A 27,384-nucleotide genomic window follows, 5' to 3' on the forward strand; every position below is an offset into this window, starting at 1 on the left:
GTAGTGTAAACAAATTTTATGAGAAATCGACCAGTCAGAAATGGACATTATTGTATTGACGTATACGATATTAACAAATACTCCGTGAAGTATATTGAACGATACATTTCACGAAAGTATCGTTACGCGATACGCCGAGTATGCGAACGCTAAAAACGTTTGTGCACGATTAAAGCCTTAGAAGTGTCTATATTATTTAGGCAACATTTATCACAATACCTAACATTACAACCTATAGAATTACGAGAACGTAAATAAATTCCACTGCTTTACGTGTTATCATAAATTCAATGCAATCCAAGACGATTTCATTCGAATTTATTTCACAAAATTATTTAATTCAAATTTACTTCAAAAAATTATTTAATTCAAATTTATTTCACAAAATTATTACAATATATTATGCAACCTCTGAGAAGCGATCAAACAAAAATTTGAACGTCCACCGATTTAAAATGTAAATATATTTTACAAATAAACTCGGATATGTAGTACAAAGGTACACAGTTTTCTATCCTATATATAATAATCCGGTTATTGAAAAGGATTTGTACAAAATTTTACGGAATGTTTGAAAATCACAAATGCGGTATGTTCACCAATTCCTTCACAATTTCTAATATTTCGTTCATGTTTTATACTACACCTATTCGGAGTATACAGTAAAATATACAGACAGACAACGTTTACATGGTTTTATGTTAATTGACCAATATCATATTGCGGACAAAATTAAACTTTTTTGAAGTTATACTTCTTTAGGCGGTTTGAAAAATTGATGAGAGTGAAATTTTACGATGCGCGCGCACCGTGATACAAAATTAACAGAATGAAGTTAGTTCTAGGTGGCATGAAAATCGATAATAACTATGTTCAAGTTGTATATTCTAGTATTTTTATATTTAGAACATGTGTTTCATAACAGTACAAATAAACAGTGTGAATAAATAAATATTATTTTGGTGTTTTTATTAAACCAATAGTATTTACTAATATTTATCGTTAATCACTACTGCATTTAAGTTTTTTTTTTCATACTCCAAAGAAGTATAACTTCTAACGCGTGTACATAAGTACACACACTCTTTATTTTTCTTAACCTTAACTTCTATTCTATAGGTGTAGTATAAAGCACTATAACACCAATAGTAATGTGCCATTGAGACTTCAAAATTTTGGTAAAAAATCAGAATATACAATTTCCTGAACGAAGAACAAAATTGCCTAACAGTTTACACTCAATATTCGAAAATTAAAATGACATAATATTATTATGCATATAAAGCGTCTTATTAAATTTCCATCTACCTACATTCTCACCTAAATCCTATCCCTACTCTCTAGTACTAGAGAATTGTATCTTTCAGATTATTGGAACATCAATTTATAATTTAATTTAATTTACAGACAAATTTAGTTATATCACAACCCAAGAAAACTTAGGCCCTGATTTGAATGGTCTTACGTTAGCTTTGTCGTCACTATTGGTATGTTATCTAAAGCTGGCGGCTTCAACACATTTACACTTTGTGCTTGTGTAGTGTCTGTGAATAAGCGCGAGGCGTTATGTCAAATGAATATGCATCATGAAAAGACTGTCCGTCTCTCTCGCGCTCGGTCAAGCTTATGAATATAAAAGAGACAGTTATTGTTTTGCTTTTGCTACTGTTTATGTTGATCTTTACTGTACATGTTGATCTTTTTTCTCATAATTATTTTGTCTGTGATTGTTTACTTATTTGGTTGGACGTTAGAATACTTTGAAAAAATGTCTTATGAAATATATTCCGTCTAAACATTAACAGGACAATCTCGTGAAATGCTGTACAATGTTTTTAATTATTTTAAGCATCTTAATAAAAACAGTTTAATGAAAAAATGTAATTTTTAATTTGACATCAGATGCGACTGGTGTTTCTAAGAGGAGTATTTAAAGAATTGTTAGTGAACTAAAAGTGAAGTGTGTTGAGCTAGATGGAGCTTATGTCGAAAAATGAAAAATTATTTACACAAACTACTCTTTTACGTTCTTGGTCGGGCTTACAACTTTGGGATCCACCATCGTATCACGTATGCACATAATATTTATATGTATTTGACACATTTTTATTTATTTACAACCCACCCAACCTTACTAAAACCAGAGTAGACTAAAATATATAGCTTGGCAAAAGAGACATATTTTTAAACATACTGTATAGTGAAATTGCATTAGTGTGAGTACTGTGAACGCGCCAGCTTTCGATAACCGACCTATATTACAACGTAATAAGGTGGATTTTACATCTGCTAAAATCTAATCTATATATTACATAAACATTTATATTGATTTATTAAGTACGTTCATGTTATCGTTAAAATTACGCGTAAGCTTCAAAATAACTTATGTAAGCAATTTAAACTACAACTTAAAATTTAAATATAATTTGAAAATACTTTTATCAACGTACAGTTCTCGACAGCACGAATGGCACGCTTCATGTACTTAAAATCCAAATAGCACATTTTAGGACCAAAGTTTTCGTACAATGTCTAAGGTTCGATTCGAAATATAAAAATAAATCAGTGGCGCTACAACCTTTTTAGGTCTGGGCCTCAGATATCTGTCTCATGAGCATTTGTAAATCTAATAGACAAATAGGTGACCAGCCTCACGTGCTAGACACACGCCGTCGATTTTTTGGGTCTAAGGCAAGCTGGTTTCCTCACGATGTTTTCCTTCACCGTTCGAGCGAATGTTACACGCGCACATTAGACAGAAAGTGCATTGGTATATAGCCCAGGATAGAACCTACGACCTCAGGGATGAGAGTCGCACGCTGAAGCCACTAAGCTGCTCAAATTCAAAATATAACTCATAAAAAATCTACTGGCTGGTTCATTCGACGCCATAATATAAACAAGCAATGTAGTTCAGTTGTAGGTTCTCAATAAGCTCGCAATAAGAACTCATGGTAGACCCCACGGACTAAAGAAGTATCGTATTCGTTGCTATGGTTACCATTTTTATGTGTTTATATCTTTAGTACCGGTTTTATAAGACAATGACAATTAATAAACAAAAAAATTACTATTTCCAAAGTTAAGTTAGATCCACAAGAGAGCGAAAAATGTTGTTTAATTTTTTTAAGAAATCGAACTTCAGACATTGAGCATATTCACTATAATATTAAAATCTTTTCATAATTGATATTGTTCGTCCAGCTGTAATATTAAATGCACTTTTCCAAATAAACTAAACGGTGGTAAATTTCATTTCGTTGATTTCGGACTAGACTCAAAATGCAATTAACAAATTTGTGCTATAAAATATTGGCGAAACAAAAACGGCCTTTTTCCATTGTAATAAAGTGCAAATTAAAACTACACTAGACCTGGGTGACGCACTGCGCCAGTTTCTCCATTTCAGTCTGAAGTGTTTGTCTCTTCTCCGTTTCAAGAGATAGTTTGTTTGTGAGTTCCTCAATGGCTGCCGTGAATTTGGCGTTTTGTACTTCTATTAGCTTCTCTAGGTTCGATATCTGAAAAAGACACGGGTTCAAAGTCAAAAATCATTTATTCATATAGGTAACACAATGTACACTTATGAACGTCAAAAAAGGAATATACATTAAATGCTTCTAATTTTACATTTACTGCCAGTTCTCAAATCAAGGGCGTAGAACGGAAGAGAAGAACTGGGAATAAACTCTCCGCCACACTTTTTAATCGCCATGTTTTTTTTTACACAACGTTTGTAAGAAGCTGCAACCATTACACCATGTTCCACAAGACATCTTAAGTAATAAATAATAATAAAATAAATTAAAAACAAAGATTTGTCCTCTATCAGCAGGAGGCGTGGTGAAACAGGAGCACGCACTTATTCTATCAATAAATACCCAATATAATAATTTTTTGAGATTTTGCATCATTTTATTTATTTATTAAGTCCTAAAACAATATATGCTTGTAAAATACAAGAAAATATGACATCACAAATTTATTAACACACATCAATTATATTAGAACATAAAAATTTAAAACTAGCAAGGAAAAAATTAAACAAGCAACCGCAAAATAGAAAATAACAAAAAAAATATTATTATATATTTTTTTTTAAATGAAAAATATTGTAGAGGGAAATGGGTTCGTCGTTAGCGGCGTCGTCAATATTTCCCTCAATTGAATTTCATTTTTTTTACAAATGAACTAATCAATAGTTAGTAAAATATCGTACCCTGTTATTAAGTTGAGCGATTAACGCATCGTTTCCTTCATGCTCCTGTGTTCGTGTGTGTCTCCTTTCCAAAGTGCTAGTTCGCTCCGCGCTGGGACTGATGCCACTCGAACTAAGTATGCTTGAACTAAGAAAAGAAAACAGATCTCTTGATTCTAATAATGATGGTATAATAATCATAATAATCAACAGAATGTATTTAAAATGGTAGTAGGTATTACAATACATTACAAATATATTTTTTTACTATCATGGAAATGATTTCATTATTATACATTTAGTTTTGTAATGTTTATAAAAGCTTCCTTAATATAATAAATAATTCTTTAAAGCTTAAAAATAATGATTTTATATTTTTACTTCATGGCAATCCAGACCAGCAAAAATGGTAATTTAAAAAAAGCGTTTCATTCTACTATCTTCGATTCAAAGATACATTATTTCTCAAATAACATTTATTTCGTGAGAACATTTAGAGTAAGTTAAGTTATAGGAATAAGTTTTTGTTAGTTAAGTACTTACATAATATTATATACATACACAAATTATTTTAAAATAAGCTACAATAGGCATTATGTGACTAATAAATAGTCATAATTTCTTAGACGCTCGTTCACATATAAAAATAAATGCTAGAAGTGCCTTTTTTGACCTTTAAAAGTTTTCTAAATTCGTAAAAAGGTTTTATTTTTTTTTAAACTAAATGGCAATTAATTAAATATTTGTGCGCCTTGATAAATTATATTAAGTGTCGTAAATAGACCTTGGTTGTATTAAACATAATTGATCAATATTTCTTAATGAATATTTTTTATCAGATTTTTGTGGAAAGGATAGATTTATATAAATTAATTTGTTAATAATTTTGTATATTAAATTTGAGATATTGTAAACGTATGTCTGGTTGATACTGATAAATTTGGTAGGTATCTCTGTATAGTTCAGTTGGAGCCAAATTTGAAATATTTATTTTTAATAATTTAATAGTCTAGACTGCTGACACTAATTAGCTATTTAAGACCAAATAAAACACGACTTACCTAAAACTAATCCCTTTCTCTTCGACTTCATTAAAAACGCTGGAAAACCTGCTGATCGTCTCCAATCTCTCCGTTTTCAACTCCGACTTTTCCCTTAACTCTACTTTGTCTGACTTATCTAAGGACTTGTCAGACCTATCGAGCGACCCGTCTAGCGATTTATCAATAGATTTGTCAGACTTATCGAGCGATTTGTCCAGGTCCAATCTTGCGGAGGCCAAGGGGGGAGATGGCGCTGGAGGTTTCTTGATTTCGTCGAGCATCGTAGTTAATGTTCGGCCTAAAAGTTTTAATTATGTACAGAAAAAAAAATTGTTTTCTTAATATCCTTAAAAGATACTCAAAACTAAAATTTTGTCTTTTAATAAAAAAAATCTCCATTTATTTTTTGAGATGTTAAGGATTTTATTCAAAAATAAATAGTTGTGACATGAATAGCGTATGTATTCAGATTGCGATGTATATAATGTTCTCTTTCCTTCACAAATAATGCAACCTATTTTAGAAAAATGGCTTCAACCTTAAATTTTCATTATTTTTAAATTAATAAGAGTAATTTTAACCGTTAACGTTTAATGAAGCATAATTATTATAAAAAAACTTCTTTAATTCTCCGCTCCTAATATTTATTATGTCACATAGTTAAGTTGTCATAGTTCCTCTATAAATGAATTATCTAACACAATTTGCTCAATACAAACTAGTGGTTTCTGATGATAAGACGTTCAGTCAAACAATACCTGAATTTATAGACCGAAATCGAACGAATTAAATCGACTTAGGGTCATTCAAGAAAAAAGCGTACCAATTTTTAAAATGCCGGCAACGCACTCGCGCGCGCTTTGACATTGAGTGTCAATGGGCAGCGGTATCACTTAACATCAGGTGAGACTCCTGCCCTTTTTGCCCGTTTTAAAAAAAATATATACATACCAGCAGCAGTGGGAGAAGTTAATGGTGGCGGCTTTGTGGTCGGCAGATCTGGTGGCGGACTTTCCTTCTTATCAGAGGTTCTGATTTTCTGTAAGAAATTATTTATTTTAGATATTACAATAATTATTTATATTCTTAGTATGAAAAGTGCTACTATACTATTATTATTATTATTAGAGCTTTATTAATGAATCCATACAAAATTGGTAAGTTAACATTTTTATTTATTTTTACTTTATTACCTTAATCAAAAACATAAACAAAATAAAAAAAGCCGGTTACAAAAATTATAAGGCAACGGGCGGCCTTATCGCTAATAAGCGCATTTCTTTCAGGCAACCCTAAGGTGGTACAATGAAAAATAAAAACACCTACAGAGGGTAGACTACAAGTAATGCAAAAATTATTTATATCAAAATAACACGTTACTATAACTTAAATAAAATAAAGTAAAATCTAAAGATAAAATAACAATAATAATAAATAAAAATACAATTGTTAATATGAGGACGAAGAAAGTGACGGATTGTCTTCCTCGCTATGACAAAAGAAAACGAGGAAGACAAATAAAAAGAAAGGAAGATGTGCGAAGAGCAGCTGGCCCTATTTGGCTACGTAAAGCTAGAAACAGAGAAGAGTGGTAGCTCTTAGAGGAGGCCTATGACCAAGGACAAGCTGTATAACAGAACAATCAACCGGCTTGCCCATTAGTTATTAGTGTTTATAGTACTTCACATTTCTAGTTTTAGGATAAGTATTTTATAGCAATAAAGGCTATTATTATTATTAATATGAGTATTACTTGTGTTAGTATAAGTTGTAAAAATTAAGTTTGTTTTTTTAGTAGTCTACTATTGTATGGCACCTTAGGGTAAAAGATTTCTCTATATTTTTTTAATTACTATTTTTATTTATTTTCTTAATGCATTGTAAAGATCTAATTGTCTTTGGACGATAGGGATCTTACGTTTTAATTGTTGACGTGGAAATGCTATAACAAACTTTAATAAACTTTATACTATAAATCGTGTGACCTCACTATGAGATCATCCAATAAGGTATAGAATCATCACAAATGTATTATTTATTTATTGTAACATACGAAGTCTAATTATTAAAATGTCGATATATTGTAAGATAATATAAATTTACCAAGTTATGAACAATATAATTTTAAACATACAACAACATACTATGTAAAAAATTTACAGGTATCGTGGATTACATTTACAAATAATAATAAAATATTAAAAATGAGTTTCCTGGGTGTTTTCCTCAGACCAAAGTTCTTAAAAACTAGATTGAGTAATTGACTGTTTATTTTCGTAAATGTATTTTTTATTTATAACATCAATCCTAGTCAAGTCTATTGGTGCTGGGAATCGAACCTACGACCTCAGGGATGAGAGTAGCACGCGGTATCACTATGCCAACACAACTTCTTTATTGAGCATTTTAACCGACTCAAAAAAAAGATTAAAAAGAGAAAGAGAAGAGAAAAAAAGAAAGTTTATTTAATACTTACATCGAAACTAGACTCAGAACTCTCTAGAACAGATATTCGACTGCTAATCGACGATGTGCTCTTTGACATCTCCATGGAGTGTGACGACCTCTTTTCTTCAATACCACAGTCAACAATTCTATAAAAGGATAAAGATACAATATAGTGACACCCTGACAAATATGGCATTTTAATAAAACACGAAATTCTGACAATTGACATCCGATGACAATGACATGACAAATTATTAATTCATAATATTTATTTTAAGGGCCTCATAGCCTAGCGGTCTTATTAAATGGCAGCTAGGTAGGGTACCGGGTTCGATTCCCGGTTCGAGGGCAAGGTTTAATTTAAATTTGTTCTCGGCCTTTGGGAGGGTTGTGCGGTACCGGGCGAGTGCTTAAACCGTACATGGAGGACACGGTCGAATTTCTTAGGCAAGTACGAATTATAAAAATCTTATACCTGACGCTGGCTAATGCACAAACCGCCAAAAAAAAATATATTTATTTTCAAAAATCATACTAACACTTTTTTACAAGAGTATCTTTCAAATATAATTCTAGATATAATGAATGCACTTCTCACCTATCTGTACTAGTATGCTGTTTTCTATCCCCTAATCCACCCTTTTTAGCTTGGTTCAATTTCAATTCCGCCATCCAAGGCGCTCTATGTTTCTCCCATTCACGCGCACGCGGCTTTATTTCCGAAGATTTATCTAACGATTTATCCGACGATCTGTCTGAAGATTTGTCTAATGTCTTGTCTGGAGAAGCTAAAAAAAAAGTTCTTTAAAACTAAGCGTTTGTAAATCTACTAAATGCATTATTCAACTAATTAAGGTTTATAGGTACTAATTGAGGAGTTTATGAAGTAAAGCATTTCCAAGTTTTGGTACCAAAAGATGACAATTGGCTAATAAAATACAGATTTTATAATCACTGAATTTACTGGAAATAACTGGCGAAATTCACATGTCTCTTTTTATCACAGCGTTAAGACAATTTGATAAAAAGAGACAAATAGTATTTTGTTTGACACAGTGCAAATATGTAGTTAATTAAATATGTTAATTAATTACCTTCGTGTCCGTTAGTCAAACCAAGTGAGACTGGCGAATCGTCTCTCATTACTTGGCTGGGTGGCCTTCGTCGCGGTGCTTTAACTCTGGAATTTAGTAAATTATTTTAAAAAAAATTACAAAATACAGTGTAAGCTTTACATAACGACACTCAATGGACTGTGCACATTTTGACGTTACAAAGAGTTGTCGTTAATTTATTTTAAAATTAAAAATCTGTATTAGAAAAAGAAAAAGTTTATTGCAAACTAGTGTTAGTAATTGCATAAAAAACAATTCTTAATTGAACGTTATTGCGTATAGTCTGTTATTTTCGCCTGACCTCTTTTGCTGCACAAATAATTAAGTTGTATTTTTTTTACTAGTTTATTCATATAAAGTCTAGGCCTTAGATTTTCGTTTCGTGATTGTTTTTACTAATAGGCAAGTAGGTCCTCAGCTGTTGCACACTCCGTTAACTTTTGGGTCTAAGGGAGCGTTCAAGTATTACGTAACGAGTTTTGGGAGGGGGGGGGGGGGGGGGTGTGTCCTTTTGTAAAACTTTACGAAGCGGGGCGGGGATTGAATTACGCGTTATTGTTAATATTATTTTCGACTTACACCACATAATAGTAACTAGAGTCACTAGGTGGTCACGAAACGTTTTACTACACTCGAGTACAGTACTGTACTTGGGTACTGAGAAACGTTACGGCGAGTTACATGGGGGGGGGGGTGTCAATAATCTCCAAAAATTGCGTTACGTAATACTTGAACGCTTCCTAAGTCCAACATTTATGACACAAAATTAAATAATTTTAGTAAATAAACAACGTAACATGTAACACATAGTAATTTTTAAATTTACTTGAGAAATTTAAATGATAAGTTTTAGCACGAAATTACTAGGAAATTGTTAACGAAACCCAGTAAGTGAAATTCTAAACATATAATTAAAAAATTAAATTCAACTCCCACGTTGGGGAACACTGGTCTAAAGCATGCCTGTTTCCTCACAATGTTTCCTTCATCGTACGAGAGTTACATATAAACAGACACATTGGTGCACAAACGGGGTTCGATCCTATGACCGCACGTAGTGAACACAAAATTAAACAGATATATCCAAAAATCCACTTTCAACAAAATATCTTCGTACATGACTATTCCTATGAAAAAGATTACCTGCTAGCTCTCGGATCGTTTAGTATCGAATTCCTCTCAACGTGATCGAACGTGTTAGTATTAGCAACTTTACTCGACAATGCACCATCCGGTTTGTCCCCTTCCACACTACTGTTGCTACTATTTGATATAGAAGTTGATGTTTTCTCGCTGAAATTATTAGTACACAAGTTAAATACAAAATTTTCAAATTACCAAAACCATCCAGAATCTTAAACACAAATGATTTCATCAAACGGACCAGCCGTTTAGGAGTTTAATTACAAACCCACGCACAAAAGATTTATATATATAAACATATATATTATATATATTAATTTTATATACCTATCTTACTAACTAGTAACCACCATGAAACTTCTAGTATATATAAAATATACTTTAAGCAATTTTTTGAAAAAAAAAAATATTATTCATTTGAAATTTTTACTTCCTATATTGGAGGTCAATTTTTTTATTTTTTAAAATGTATTTACTAATCAAAAAGAGAAATGAAATATCTATACGAATTGCAAATTGTGATATTTAAGATAATATCCTATTAAAAATCCGATGTTTAGCGAATACCCAAATATTTCTGAAAAACTCCTCACCTCTTGTCCGAAGAAGACATCATTTTATTCTTAAGTCCACTAAACAGTCCTGTTACCGCGGATGTTGGAGTCGGGCTTTTCTTCACCGGAACTGGCGGTTTCTTTACCTGAAAGTATATTTTTTACATAAGAACTCACAAATAAATTAATATTTATACATATTTACTAAACAGTATTACATTGCATATACCTAATATACTCTATAGGTATATAGTCAAACCTGGGTAAGTGAGAACTGGATTAGTGAGAAAACTCTATAAGTGAGAGTAATAGCCGGGACCCATCATTTTAAGCTTCCAAAACCTCTTTTAGCGAGAAACAGAAACCTCTGTAAGAGAGAGTCGTTTTTCCCTCATGGACCTCCGTAAGTGAGACTGCTACTTATCTATACCTCTATAAGCGACAGTCGAGCTTGTACTTTGAATACGCGGCGGTTGTTGATCAAACAATATTCGACAAAATTTATGAGTTAGAGAAAAACATTCAAAATACAAAAACAGAAACCCAAAGGAAATTAGCGGATTTTTTAAGTGTTGTGCACATTATGCATATAATTTTATCATATTACATATTTACTACATTCGTACCTCTATAAGAGAGAAACGTTACCCATGTACCGGCATTAGCGGGAAACTCGGGTTAGTGAGAAACCTCTAAGGGCGAGAATGAGATTGGGCTACCTTGAATTCTCGCTCATCCAGGTTTGACTGTATTTAAAAGTAATAAATACCTGTCCATCCGGACCGTCAGTGACAGATTCACTATGTGTTATCTTCTCTGAATCGCTTTTGCTTGTGTGCGTGACTGTACTTTGTGTGCTGCTCTCCTTACTGATCGTGTTTTCTTTGTGCATGCTGAAAAAAACAAATAAAATGTGAATTGAATCGCAAAATTTCTGCAGTTTCTAAGCTCATAATTTGAAGACGGCTTGACCAATCGAAGAAATTTTTATTTATTTATTATTATATACTTATATTATTTTATACATATAGGGTAGCATAACAAAATGTAAATATGGTATGTAGCTACTAAAATTTTATGCTAAATAAAAAAATCATATTAAGGACTAGTTAGGATGATAGGTATATAAAATTAATATATATATGTTTATACATATATATAAATCTTTTGTGCGTGTGTTTGTCATTAAACTCCTAAACGGCTGGTTCGCAATGTCAGCTAATAAATGAATCAAAACTTAATAAATATTTCAGGAACGAAACACACACGAGTATGTATAAAGCAGACACATTTCTATGTCTAATTCATTGATTATTTGTTTAAGAGATCAGCTTTCTGATAAAGCCAGTCTTTTAAATCGTCGACGATCAAGTCAATTAGAAAAGGAAATTCTCTCTTGAGTCTGTTAAAAAGGATAAAATATCTCTATGCACTAGAACAACCTTTCAAATTCTACCAAATTTAGAAATCCTCAATCAAATTACCACTAAAATATCTATGTATCTCTAATTGTACAACTTACTTTTTTACTTCAATTTCTAGCTGACAGAATAACTATAAAATAATAAATGTAGGGATGGGTTTATTGAAATCATTAACGCAAATGATGTCATTAAAAGATATGGTGAGTGAATCATTATTACAATAATAATGATACTATGATAATCGTTCGATAAAATATTAAGTCTTAAAGCATATTTATTTTATATACTAATGTGTTTTAAATGTTCGTGTGTCCGAGATACCGCACTTGCACTTATACTCACTAAACTAGGTTTATTAACAAAAGGTTTAGTTCTCTTTAGACGTTTTATTCCTGTTAATTGAACATAAAACTTAATATAGCATATGCAATATGCATACACTAGACCTCTAAAATTAATTTATTTTTTATAAATTAATTAATTATATTTAGGGGTGGACTACCCTTAACATCTAGGGGGATGAAAAATAGATGTTGTCCGATTCTCAGACATACCCAATATGCACACAAAATTTCATGAGAATCGGTCGAGCCGTTTCGGAGGAGTTTAACCACAAACACCGCGACACGAGAATTTTATATATTAGATTCTATTTAATTTTTTCGAAAAAATACATACGTCTGGTCTACAGAAATAACAGGAGAAGATGAGAATCTTAATTTGGATTAAAAATTTCGGTATATATATATATATATAATGGATATAAGAGTTTTGCAAAAGGGCCGCGGGTCAGGAAAAAATGACAAGCGAAAAGATTGCATTCGTTTGTCATTGATTTCATTCGTCAAAGTCAAATCACCGTTCAGTTTGACAAACAAGACCTTCACTCTCAGTCACCTAGTAGAAAATACATTAATAGAAATAGACTTCCAAAACAAACAAAAAAATATCAATCTTATTAGCCAACTAGGAATCTCTCTTACCTTAGCTTAGTTGTGGCGAGTTCTTTGATTGACGATGTTTTCTCCGAGTACTTATTGAGCACTGGGTATATTGAATTGGAGCCCTTCGACGGCGGCCGGTCTGGCTTCTTCTCTTCGACATCTTGTGCAACTGTTAAAAAAGTTTAGCGTTAACTGAAATCTAGTTCGGAAGCTGTTATATAGCCTTTACATTCCGAAACTCTGTAATCTGTGATCTTTAATATACTCCAGTATATCTCGGAGTTCGGTGTGCCTCATGGCAAAGATCTCCTCTAACCCTTTTCATTGTTCTCTTCTCCAGTACGGAAACGTAAACGGAAAACGAAGAAGAGGCCGACAACGACGCAAAAGATGGGAGGACGAACTCATACTAACAGCAGGGTCGGAAGCTGTTACTATATATGTACCTATACTGTTACTATTTCCGGAAGGCGCAGGCAGAGAGCATGGATCTCCACTTGCTACGGTCCTGACATACCTCTCTCGCTTCATCTACTTTCATAACATCATCTTATTTCACCATGCATGCTTTTAAGTTACGGGGGCTTTCAACCTTTTTTTATATTCTTTTTTCGTGGGGAAATGCGTTACGCATACCCTTCCGCGGCACGGTTGACCTGGTAGCGACGGATTATGAGGGACTCGCTGTGGACTTTCGACCTGTCCCTAGCTGCCGTTACTGTATGTAGTTAATTAATTGAAGAGTGATTATATTCTTTAAACTAACTGTCCCTTTCTGTCTAAATATATTTATACCGTTTTAATTATATTTGTACTTTACATAAATCGACTTAGGGTCGATTCGACCAAACTTCAATTTATACACGAGTAACTATACCAAGAATAATCTATTCCATGATTTTAATCTCGAGTAAATCCATAGTCGTTTGTCCACGTAATCGATAGTATAATTGTGCTAGGAATAACAATACGCGAATAGCAAGAGAATGGTGAACGAAAATAAAACTCGGAAAATAAATGTTGTTCTACAACGGGACAGTGTAAGAGCATACATCATGTCAACTCGATTTTGCCGTATTATAGTGTGAAAAAGTAGCTTTTAACAGGTGTCAAACGACAACAAAAAGTTTTTATTTCTTGTTTGTTTGAGGCTTTCGTCTAAAAAGGAACTTCTGTTGAGCCCAGTTGAATTTCATTCTAATATTATAGAAAATAAAAAATCTAAAAACAAATAAATACATAATAAATTGTTTAAACGTTTCATTATACAATGCTAGACTATTAATTTAGTGCGTTGCGTTGACTTGAAATTAAAACACAGAATACATATTTGTGAAATGACAGAAATCAGCTGATTGGACTGACTGACGCCATTAAATTATTCTAGGAATAGCTGTTATTCCGAGCGAAACGGCGGTATAGTAGCAATTCCCGAATAAGCCCACTATTCCTAGAATTTGTAGTTGGTAAAACGTAAAATTGATTTACTCTCGATTAACTGACGATTTATTCTAAGATTAAGATTTACTCTTGTTTGGTCGAATCGACCCTTAGTGTAATCGTTTCTTCGGGTTACGTTTTAATTTGTTGTAACTATTAGATTTTTACAACGATTACGGAAAATATATTAGTAGTAATTAGTAAATATTATTCATTAAGGGTAGACAGTTTTTGTAGTTAGGGTTTAAATTTTGGATGAGCATAATTAATGAAGGCCGCCAAATTGCCACGCAATATTTTTATAACCTAATTACACGAAACCCATTCATACACACTAGTTGTTGGCAATAAACAAAGGTCGAAATACCTTTTAGTAAAAATAATAATCTAGTTACTTAATATATACCATTACTTTTTTATATAATAGGTGGGCAAACGAGTCTACAAACATCATATAACATGCAGCTACTACCGCAGCGCATGGACATCGAATTTACGCCCGAACCCAATAACCTATCTCAATCCATAATCCATCTGAGATAGTAATCTTAATCCAAATGTTGTAACAAGTGTGCCAATAACCAATCGACGGATTGTAATAGCCATCTGTCGATACAAGCTATCCATGGGAGGTCGGATCCGTGTCTGTGGATAGACCTTTGTATGAAAATGACCGTTGACGAAACCTCGATTTCAACAGAACACAACAAAGAGCATTTTATCCGTCGCCTAAAATGGATTGTCTTCGTAGGGTTTGGTTATTGGGATGCTGATAGGAGATCGATCGACTGTCACGGTCTGATCTGAGATGGTTTTCAATCTGAGATTGTGGATCGATTATTGTGTTCGGGCGTTAGAGTCCCTTTATGGGACTTGGCCTCACATTTCTGCATAGTATGTTTCATCATATCTTTAGCGAGGCTACTCGTATGCCTGATACATGTCAAATGTTGACGCCTAAGACGTGCCGAATGCCTCACAATTATTGCTACTATAAAGAATACCAATCAAACACACAAGTTCTAACGGTTAATACTAGATTAATAGTTAGAGGTAGGATGACTAAGAACTAAATGAATGCATGATATCAGCCTGTCAAATTTGCCTAGCTGTGCTCCTTTAGCCATTCCCCATCAATGAACCATCCAAAAACAAAAACGAATCTACTAAATCTCGTTATAATGTTTTTTATAAAAGCTTGCCAACGCTCGGCACACTGATACGTCGGTACAAGAAAAATTAGATAAAATTTTGAATGTGAAAAGCACTTAAGGGCAAACATATCATGCAAGAGATAATAAAAAGGAGTTGAACAAAATAATTATTATATAAAAACTAAACGAAAATCCATTTTAAAGTGTGAGAGGAGCAAGTATGGACATCCAGCTCGTTTAACAGAATGCTCAATCTGGACATCGGTGAGTTTTTAAAACCAATATTAATGTTATAAAATAGTTTGTAAAAATTCCGTGAAATCTTTCACGTGAATCGCTAAGCCGTTCGAAATGGCATAATCGAAAATAACCTTGGCTTGTATATTTTCCTTCTCCTAAGCAGGCAACAAATAATATAATAAAATGTTTTAAATAAAAACCAATGTATCGAAGCTGCTTACAAAATTAATGAATTATTAATGTTATTATCAATTAGTTGGAGCTGATAAGACGCATCTTAAACAGTGAACGGGGCACGACCCATAATATGTAAATTAATTCCATGATTGCATAACTTTGTAACATTTTATTTGGAAGGTCTTTTAAGTGGCCTTTGCGAAACTCTAACACCACAATATCCTCGAGCCAATTATAGCATTTCTAATTATTATTTAAAAAAATATGAGCAATGTTGGCCTAGTGGATTCAGCGTGCGATCCCTTAGATCGTAGGTTCGATCCCCGGGCTGTGCACCAATGGACTTTCATTCTATATGCGCATTAAACATTCGCTTGAACGGTGAAGAAAAACATCGTGAGGAAACCGGCATACCTAGACTCAAAAAGTCGACGGGGTGCGTCAGGCCTATTAGATTAGCAAATGATAATTAAACAGATGATACAGAAGTCTGAGGCTCAGACCTAAAAATGTTATAGCGCCACTGATTTATTTTAAAAAATACACGATTTAACTATCGTTTGATTATTGTGTGTCAATGACGCTGTGTGGTTCCTAAAAATAAGTCACACAGTCTTCACAAATTTATGTTAAATACATAAATGTGCTTATATAATTAAACGCAAATGTATTACTTATTAACCAAACTCAATCAAAGGCAATAGCAATGAAAGAAAACGCCACCTCATAAAAGTATTAATATAAACAAAAATTTGCAAAGCAATTAATCTGTATCGGAATTTAGATTTTAAGTCGCAGTTTCTAAAATATAAACTTTAACAACGATAGCGCACGATTACAATAAAAATAGATAACCGGATCCGTGTTTTGATTCGGTGCTAATAATATAAACAAACGATTGTTTTATTACTTCATAATTTAGTAAAATTTTCCAAAGACTAAAAAATTTTCATTGAATTATCTGTAGACGCAAAAAAAATTGTATTAAGAACAACATATATTTAATATTATATTCTATTCAAATCTCTATTGTATCAGTAAATTATATTAATAAGAGATAAACAATTGAAACTAACATATAACATAAAACAATCAATGCGATTTTAGCCCTAAATTCCCTTAGCTAAAGCGCAGAATCCAACACGAAGAACAACAAAACACAACTCACTGGCAATGCCCATATTGAGACCACTACACAACACAAACGTGCTCACTACTCGAGTGTCCGTCACGATGAGGTAATGCAATCACGACAGCCGTAACCTTCACAACAAATGTCAATAGTGGGCGATAAGTAAACATTCACTTAGAATCGGGACTTTGACCCAAAACTCAGGACTTTAGTGAGATTTTCTTGATTTCGGTGGCTTCAACAAAGTCACATGCGAGAGAATACTACTGGTAACGTTATGTATACAGTGATACCTAAGTGAGATTACAGAAGTTGCGAGAGACTACTGTACTACTTATAATTAGTAGTACCTATTCGCTTTAATCGAGGACTATATTCTATTAATCGCTTAAAAATGATTAAATTAAAAATCGCCTCTTTGGTCTCTCATATCAGAAGGGTTCAATGGAGTTCAATCGGCCGAAATGAGATTTTGTAATATTGTTTTATAAAAGGGTTTGTTCTTTAAAAAAACTAAGTTGAATCTAGCACGATTCGCAATTTTTTGACTAGTAATCTTATACTGATTAACTACGTAACATTTTAAGTTTCGACTTTTCCGATCTTTCAACGACATCACGAATATAACATTTGCAAATGCCATCCCACCCAGAACCCAAATTTTTATATAGAAACTCTTTTAATGTGTTCTAGGAACAAAGCGAAAGCCTTACGTTTAAGGCTTAAGCCACGTGACTGTAATTTCCCCCGAGTATATCATTATTATACATTATTTGCATTTGTTATTTCACCAACCATATGCGGTTTGCGATCTACAATAATAATAAAATTTAGTTTTTCTCATTATATACTTTCATGGATTTTCAGACGCCATTTTAATGCTGAAAGATGATATTTGTTCGTCGCTTCGATGTTCTTTTGTTTCAGACCTGTTAAATTTCAAACTTTTTATAATCTATATATATAAAAATGAAACCCGTTTTCCGTTGTCACGACATAACATGAAAACGGCTTGACCGATTTGTCTGATTCTTTTTTTATAATATTCCTTGAAGTATGAGGATGGTTCTTACGGAGAGAAAATTTTTAAAAAATTGAGTGAAAAAGTCTAAAAACAACACTTTTCTATATTCCCATACAAAATATATTCGTAATAATATTTAAAGGCAATTTGAACTTTAATACCATTTCATAAAGTTCAAGTGTTAGTGGAGGGGTTCCGGGAAGGTAAATTTTTATTTTTTGACATAATGTATTTGTTGTATTATCAACTTTCTTTTTTATATCTTACTATCTAGACCGGTGTCCCGAATAGCAGAATAAGTATTTAAAAAAATAAAGAATCGACTGTTAGGCGGTACGATGTTCGCCTGGCCAGCTAGTAGTCTATAAATTAGTATGTAAAATCGATAATATTTACTTCTAAGCGATATCTCAAGATATAATAATTTACACAAGGCTCTGCGTTTATCGGCTTGTTTAACAAAACAAATGTTATACGAACACGCGTAAAGTACACAATTACTGTAAGGAAACTGTTCAGTAATTACGAGCTATTTGTCATCATTAAACGTAAATGAAAACTAAAGAATAAATAACTTTTATATTACTATATTTGTCGTGAAATAATGTACTAATTCCTATAAACATTTCAAATTTAAATAGCCAGGGATATTGTTGGTTTATGAATAAGGCCGTATCCTAGCACAAAGTGACAAGAGTTTGGCATGGAACACGTAGACGTACGAAGTTTATTTTCTAACACCTCCAACGAATTGATTTAACATACATTATTTTACACAAATAATTTTACATATGTCGCTCAAGTATTCCATGTCGAAACGATTTCATTTTGAATTGCATGTCCGTTTGGTTGCAAACGCAGCCCGTCTAAAATTTCCGTACAAAAATATTTCTAATGCTTTTCGATTTTACATAATACATGCTATAGCAACTGTCTAATTTCCTAATAAGTACGTTATCATTTCAACTATTACTAAAGGTCTATTTTCTATCATGACGTCACCCCACAAACCATCCGTTAAGTGACGTAAAAACCTATTGATTCGAAACGATACTGTTTTCATTTTAGAAATCAATCGTCGTTTTCCGTTTCACTATTTCTAAGTCAATGGCGAGTGGTCTGTACATTTAAATTTTGTCAGGAAGATTTAAAAATAGTTTTTTTTTTATTTCAACGTATAACAAGAATAAATAAAAGTATAATAGGCACCGAAATATGCCTGTTGTTTCCATATACACAGTTTTTATTTTTCACTAATAAAAAATGTCCCAGAAAACCACTTTACATCGTTTTAATCGTAATCATGGTACAGAATAGACATAATACTCGTTACGCAGAAAATTCACACGAAATGGGTTTTTAAAAACAAATCTGTCCTTACAGTTTCATATAACAAATGGCCCATTCAATGGGTGCACTGTACTGATATTTGTATTATTTTCAAATGCTTTATGTATATTTTTGTATTTCACAATATGCATGGTATGTTTTGTGTAACGCATATATATATATATAGATTAAAATTCACAAATATAAAAGAGATTTGGGATTTCAACTATGTTTTTTGCTTGATTACAACTTTCAGATTACCGTATAATCTTACTTATCGTAATTGATTATATTATCTTGTTTTTAGTAAACTTCCGCTTCTTCATAAGCAAATTCTTAAAAAGACCGGCAGGGCTTCTTGTCCCTTTGCATTCTTTTATTTGATTAAATATTATATTTAATATACAGAGAAAAAATGGCAGAAGATCAGACGGTGACGGTATTACTCTCACACGGTCTCCTGACGTTTTCTCCCTTTTATTTCAGTCAAATTGTGTTATAACGACATCGAAGGGACTACTTATAGTTGGTCGTAAAAACCGATAGTCGAAAAACCGATGACGTTGTAAATAAAAACTTAATACACTAGAATTCAGCCGGGACATATGATTTTGGTCAATATAAACGGTATGTTGTTCTAAACGATGTCGTCGTAAACGGTTTTGACTGTTTTTTAATTAAAAAATAAAATTAGTGGCGCTACAACCTGTTTAGGTCTGGGCCTCAGATTTCTGCATCTGTTTCATGGTCTTTTATAAATCTAACAGCCAATTAGGTGATCAGCCTCCAGTGCCTGACACACGCCGTCGACTTTTTGGGTCTAAGACATGTCGCTTTCCTCACGATGTTTTCCTTCACCGTTCGAGCGAATGTTAAATGCGCACGTGGAAAGAAAGTCCATTGGTGCACAGCCGGGGATTGAACCTACGACCTCAGGGATGAGAGTCGCACGCTGAAGCCACTAAGGCCAACACTGCTCCCGTGTTTTAATTAAAAATACAAAAAATCCTAATAGTTCAATAAAACATGCTTAAGGTTACTCACCAGCAGGCAATAGTTGCACAAAGTTATCAGGGAACAGTCCGACGCGGCCATTAACTTCGCCACGCCACCAACCGCGATCCGGCGCGTCCTTAGACACGATCGTAACGATATCACCATCCGCTAACGTCAACTCGTCTTCATTCACGGCAGTGTATGGAAATAGCACTCGGCATTGTTCTTTTACTGTATAAAAAAATAATAGTTCATTGGCGTTAGAACCTATGGGATTGTATCTGTATACATAAGTGATCAGCCTATCAGATGCAGGTTTAAGGCAATTCCTAAATATTACGCAGATAGAAAAATCCAATCATGGTGTGAAGAGAGCAAAATAATAATTATATTTCTTACCCTAAGAAATAAGAAATAAATGATGTAAACACATGGTTTTAATCAACAATGTTACAAAAAGTTCTATGTTTAAACCCGAAAGACAGAAATTTATTCGAAAATTATCGTCAAATGCAAACCGTAGGTCAATTATTAAGTTCAATTAATTTCTTTTCGCTACGTACCTACATATAGTTCAGTCAACTGAAAAGCGTTTATTCCATTTGGTGGATGATTTTAGGAACGTAGATAATTTTTAATTTTCCAACACTAATATCGTTTAAAACGTAGATAAAAATTACCAACCATAAATATATTTTTTAAGCTTTTTTATGTTCCTATGGATTTATTGAAGGCAGCGCTAAATCTGTTTAGACCTGGCAACCCTAACCATTTTCTTTTTTAATCCTTACATCATTTCCTTTAGAAAGACGTAAAATTAATCAAAAACATTTACATAGTTGCAATCTATATCAGCAAATTAATTATACAACAATTAAATACAAGTAATTGTAGCTAACTATTTATAGGCAACCTATCGTTAATCCATTGCATACTCCCTCAACATTCATTTAAAATTAATTTCATCAATACAGATAACTGAAGACTACAAATAAGAGCAGTGGGATCGTTTAATACGATCTAATCGAGACGTAGCGCTAAGAACAAACTCCCGTAGGTCAAATGCAATACGTTATTATTTCACCTGGTGATAGGTGATGTTAATACGAATAATACATATAATAATATATATATTTAAATAATAAATGAGTGATAATAATAGATATCGCAATCATAGACACTGGCTAACAAGAGTAGCCTGATAAGTACAATGTTATAATTTATCTGGAATTATCAAACCCATAGACTCTAGCAATAACTCACTCATAAATGACTCTATTATTCGGCCTCCATATTTTTACCGAGAACTCACTAATTTAAAGTAATAAATTTTATGGTTCATGAATAGATAGACGATTGTTCATAAGTTCTTTAAAAACTCTCTTGATAATATTAAAACTTTATTGTTAGTGATCGGTAATCATATAAGTTATTTAAGTACAAATGTAAGACATACTTTTTATTCAAAAAAAAGTCTTTAAAGACAATTGAAGGGCCCTCAGTGGTAGCTATGCCCTAATAGAATGAAACATGGAAAATGATTGAACTTACCAGGTTTGGGCGGTAGGGCGGGCGCGGGTTCGACGGGGGCAGGTTGTTGGGCAGCGTTGTGAGGGTCGAGCATTACCACAAAGTTAGAAGGGAATACCCCTACGCGACCCGCACGACGACCCTGCCACCACCCTTCTTCTACCTATACACAAACGACCACTAAATATTTAATACTTATAGATAATAATTTTATTCTGTGCTAGATTAAAACGTATTACACAAATTATTTTAATATTTGGTTTCTTGAACACACTGGCATGGGGCTAACTTAATGTTAAGAGAATTAACTTACAGTATGATATGAACTTCCGGAATGAAAACTTTTTAGGTTTTTCTGTGAATTCTTTTCTAGGTATATAAACCTCTGAGTTCAAGTCATAAGTTTTATTTTATTTTTTTAATTGGGGTTGATCGTAGAGGGGTGACAATTAAGGGTTGTTTGTATTTTTATATGTTGTATCATGTAAAAATAAAAAATAAAATTTTGAGGTGGACACCCCTTATCACTTAGGGGTTTGAAAGATAGATAGTAGCCGATTCTTAGACTTACTGAATATGCATGAAAAAAATCATAAGAATCGGTCGAGCCGTTTCGGAGGAGTATGGGAACGAACAGTGTGACACGAGAAATTTATATATAAGAGAGATTAATACTATTCTAAAACAATAAATAGTATGAGAAGTGTGAATTGGCCATGGTATATACCAATAGCTAGTTAAACTTCGTCGAAGTTTGGTAGGAAGTTTCTAAAATTGTATAATGTTACAAAACCCCTTATACTCAGAATATAAAAAAAACATCACCCTAGACAAAGTAGTCTATGATAAAACAAAGACGACATTTGTATAGAAATATGAGGTCACATTCGTGAGTTAATGTTATCCATAATTTTATATTGCGATAGCGGTTCACGCCTGTCGCAAAACACTAGTCCAACATCAACTTGTACTATCCGTAAATTCTATACATACCTCTCCAAGTACTTCAAGCACGTCACCAACACAAAGCGGTAACTCGTCAGGGTTGGCAGGCAAATAGCTGAATACAGCACGGCACCGCCCTTGTACCGTGTTAGCCCTGAAAAGATGAGCCTTTATAGAAAAATGAACCTTATTACAACATTCTTATATTCATATGACTTGTCTCCCATACATAGAATAGGGGCAAATCGACAAAAAATTCTTAAAAATTACAGTAGTTTTTGGTTAGTGCAGATTTGATGTACATACATATTATATCTAATATAAATAAATTGGAAATTAATTTTTCATAGTTTTACTCTTTCAACAAATTGATCTCCGACCAATTTCTTATTTTACAATATTTCTAGAGTTAATATTTCCTCAGAGATAATACTAATAACTCTTATTAAACTTATGTTGTTTAAAAATGTATGTAAAAAGTGCAGTGTTAACTAAACGGGTAATCCCAGAGTTTATCTAAATTAATAATTTCGTCATTTTGTTATCATTTTCCGTCACGTATTCAAACCACGAAATCCGTTGTATTTTTTTCACCACGCACTATAGACAAAAATCGACATGCTTCAATCCTACTTGTCTATAAACAAAAACAGTTGCAGACTTGGTGAGGCTAGTAGTTTATCGAAAATGATGACTATTGAGTAGGTACACTTCTTTAATTAAATTTTAAATATGATTGTAAATAACGCACATACCACAAAATTATTCACTTTCATTAATTTATAAATTTAAAACGCAACACACACACCTTTTTATAAAACTGTTACCAATTTTCGTAAAAAAGAAAAACACACTGAAGTCTGGTAAAACATTGACGGGAGTTATCAGTCGTTATCATTAGTGATTACTGATTAGATAGCACAGTGATTAAAAGGCAATGATTAAGAAATTGTCATTATAAAAGAAATTGTTAACTTAATTAATCCTCATTTGTAATTAACATTGCTTGTTAGTTTTTAATTATTACAAACTCATATAATCTGGGATAATGGTAATGGTGTAAGAGGCATTTTTGTCCTGTTCCGTGGTAGATTATCATTCCTAGGTTAGGATTTTATATTACTACAAAAATGACTAACATGCTTAAGTGGAAATTATTCTGCATAACATCCATTCAATAGAGGTATCATCTTTTTCAATTAATATTGGTACAGATATAGTTTTGTAAAACAGAGGACATTTACTAAGAAATGTGTGCAATGTCTCTGTTAATAAGCGTTAGTTGGTCTTCATCAAATTGTATGCACTGAATACAAAATTGTTTTTACACCAAGATTTAGATAGTTATATCAATTAACATGATCTTTGGATACCAATTTAAATGAATCTTCTTTATATGTATAAATATTACTAACCACAATTTGAAATGAAGAGTTATCTAAATAATGTAATAAATTAATTATAAACATAGAATATGTATCACTATTCAGATTAATTAAAACTTAATAGATACAAATTTTCTAGAAGTCAACGAATTTTATAGAAGTACAGCTAAACACTTTTTTAATAAAAAAAAGCTTTTTAATCATTTGCTAGTTAATCACTATTTAATTGCTAGGAGCAAAGAATCGATATAGGCATTTACTATGTTTGATAAATCATAAAGTCAATGAAAATAAAACATAAAATCTGTGATCATAAACTATAATTTTCTCAACTGTAGAGAGTAGAGTAAAAAGTAAAAAATTACCTATTAGTTGCATGTTCTTGTAGTACGGTAACAAAATTATCAGGAAACATGCCCCTCCTGCCTCTAAGTTCACCACGCCACCAGCCACCAGGCAACCGCTCTATATCCTTCAAGACATCACCTGGTCTTATGGTCAGCTCATCTGCTTCAGATGCATCATATGTATAGTTCACCACACAGGATACTAAAACAGTAATACCAAATTATTAGGTAATTTGTAAAAAAAATATGTTTTATTTCTATACATACTTTACTACTTAACTTTACAGGAATTCATCAAAATAATATAAAATGCAAATAGTAGTTAATTAAAAACACTGTTCGTGTTGTAAGTTTCATACTTGACTATAATTTTCTCTCAAGTTAAGGTAATAAACCTTTAATAAAAACCCAAAAGTATTTTTGCCAATAATCAAACCCAGACCTCATAGTATTTTAAGTATATTGATATTATAATATATGATTTTGATTCAGTGTCAATCAAAATCAAATCAATAGAATAATTTAAACTGACTTGTCTATTAATTCTATAATTCCTTACAAGATATAAAACTGGATTATAATATAAATAACAAAAAATTATAACAAAGTATGAGTTTGTTTACAAATATTAGTATTTTTAGAAGTGTACAAAGTTAACATTGAAAGTTAACACAAGTAGTGAGGCAAATTCATTAGATTCATTTGCTTGTATGGGTAGCCCTATGTAACCTTATGTGTTTTGTTTATTAGCTTGTATATGACATCACAAATCACAATCCCAGAAATGACTCATAACTTGGCAATATTCAAGGCAAATATGTCTGTGTTTACTACAAGATATGTATCTTAATCAAGATATTATTTTATAAACTATTTACAGGTGTTCTATATGGATAAATAAAAATCTGTCAATTTCAAACATTATTGGTACTAACCAATACTAATGGGAAATAAAAAGACTACTACTACGGCCGAAACAGTGTCGCAAGAACAGTTATTCATACACAAACAACATAAGCTTACAAGTTCATTACTCACCTTTTTGACTTGAATTTGTCTCCATTTCTTAATTAAACAGATACATCACAATGTCACAACATTTTCACTAACATCAAAATAGTAAGAGATCGTAGCGTTATATTACAAATAATTACTCGACGAACATGAAACAATAATAATTATTCAGATTGCGATAAGTTTCTACAAAATGTTCGCGATCGCGATTCGACGTCAAATAAAATGTTATTTGACAAAATGGCAGAATGACAGCCATTTCTCACAGATGTCAATTGTCAAACAAAGATAGGGTTTTATAATATGTAATAATTCGAATAATTATGTGACATGTCTGCTTTTGAAATCCTAATTAATAATTATGTCTCTTTTTGAAATTAAAGTAGTCTAGAAAAAAAGATGAGATTGTATTAATTACCAACAAGCTAAATTTTGAACGTATCTTATACAAAAATATATATTACTAGCAGACTCGGCCAAGCTTAAAGGCGGAAACATACTACTAAAACGCGACGCGACGTGTCGTGTCGACATCCGATGTCCATCGTGCACATTACCAACACGCGACACCACGACACGTTTGCAAATTCAAAAGTCATTTAGCTGATTTATTCCCCGCGCAATGTGCCAGCAAGTTTTTACCAATTTGAGGTTCAGATTCGAGGAATGTTTGCAGCGCAATGGTGCACACCTGGATGATGTTATTTTTAAGAAATAAATTTCCCAGATGTCTATTTTAATTGAAATAAAAAATTTTGTGTATTGTATTTATTTTTTTTTCAAATTCGCAAATTTTTCTGGCCCACCCTGTATTTTTCTAATAAACTGAATTGATTAGCAGGTTATTTGTATTAACTAACAACATCCTAACTCCCTGTTTTTGTCCTTGTATTGAGGTAATCTCATGTCATATAAAACAGAATATTGTTTCACCAACTCAATTAATTGTTCGTCGTTCATTTCGCCAAATAAATCCAAAAATATCTAAGTATATAAATTGACATTCGTGTCAAAAACTCGAAAGCATTGACGCATGACGTCATCATCACAACATCCACAACACGCCGATCCAAATCGATTGGATGTTACCGCGTGTGATCACATGGCGTGTTGTCTATGTGCATCTGACCATATTAAATATATGGGATTGATAAGTACTGACATGCGTCGGATGGCGTGGTGTGGCGACGCGTTTTGGTAGTATGTTTCCGCCTTTACTGTGGCTAAAGTTTTTGTTATATTACATAGTAGTAAACTATTCAAGGGAAACTGTAGCTTAAAGTAACATGCTTTTTTGATGGTTATGCCATTAAATTGTAGCTTATGTGTAATGTTGGTACTTTCAACACAGCGCTAAGTATCTGTTAGAATTGTGACTGTCAAATTATAAACAAATAATTTGCAATAAAATAATATTACGGGTATAAATGAAGATGTCAGCTATCCTATCTTTTAAGTTAGTTCAAACTGCACACGGTATGCAAATTTGATTGAAATCGGTTAAGTAGTTTAGGAGTCCATAGCGGACAAACAACGTGACACGTAATTTATATATATTAAGAAGATAAGATTAAGATTATTATATAACAAATGCTACATCAAAAAACCAGATTTATCACGCAATACCGAGGTTTCAAAAATTTCGTTAATTGCCCATCCACTCTCTCGACGTGGCGACACAATCGAATCCCCTCGTGAGCGCGAGAAAAGAGTAGATTGGAGTAAAAGATTTTTGAATGGAATCTCGCTGTTGGCCTGCTCAGCTCTGGTTGTTTTGGCGAGCGTAGCTCGGCCGGAATGGC

At 32.6% G+C, this 27,384-nt stretch overlaps 1 protein-coding gene across 1 annotated transcript; it reads right to left on the reverse strand.

Moving 5' to 3' along the window:
• Nucleotides 1-3,021: 3,021 nt before the first annotated feature.
• On the reverse strand, nt 3,022-25,817 carry LOC125063346 (SH3 domain-containing kinase-binding protein 1-like). The gene is made up of 16 exons (XM_047669756.1): nt 25,607-25,817; nt 24,587-24,770; nt 22,885-22,990; nt 21,913-22,054; nt 20,410-20,592; nt 12,909-13,038; nt 11,271-11,394; nt 10,541-10,647; nt 9,948-10,097; nt 8,784-8,869; nt 8,288-8,477; nt 7,718-7,835; nt 6,193-6,280; nt 5,260-5,539; nt 4,220-4,346; nt 3,022-3,521 (listed from the first exon to the last, which is right to left on the reverse strand). The coding sequence occupies exons 1-16, from the start codon at nt 25,629-25,631 to the stop codon at nt 3,369-3,371; spliced, it is 2,193 nt and encodes a 730-aa protein (XP_047525712.1). The 5' UTR covers nt 25,632-25,817; the 3' UTR covers nt 3,022-3,368.
• Between the last annotated feature and the right edge of the window lie 1,567 nt (nt 25,818-27,384).

The sequence above is a fragment of the Pieris napi genome, chromosome 3, assembly GCF_905475465.1.
Source record: "Pieris napi chromosome 3, ilPieNapi1.2, whole genome shotgun sequence".
Classification (NCBI taxonomy): Eukaryota; Metazoa; Arthropoda; class Insecta; order Lepidoptera; family Pieridae; genus Pieris; species Pieris napi.

Bases quoted from the DNA above. Each gene is read 5' to 3' on its own strand.
- LOC125063346 (XM_047669756.1), bottom strand. From the start codon at position 25,631: ATGGAGACAAATTCAAGTCAAAAAG. The intron at 11,395-12,908 runs GTAAGAGAGATT...TGTTTTTTTCAG, and splicing joins CTCGCCACAACTAAGCTAAG to CATGCACAAAGAAAACACGA. The intron at 10,098-10,540 runs GTGAGGAGTTTT...TAATAATTTCAG, and splicing joins ATGTCTTCTTCGGACAAGAG to CGAGAAAACATCAACTTCTA.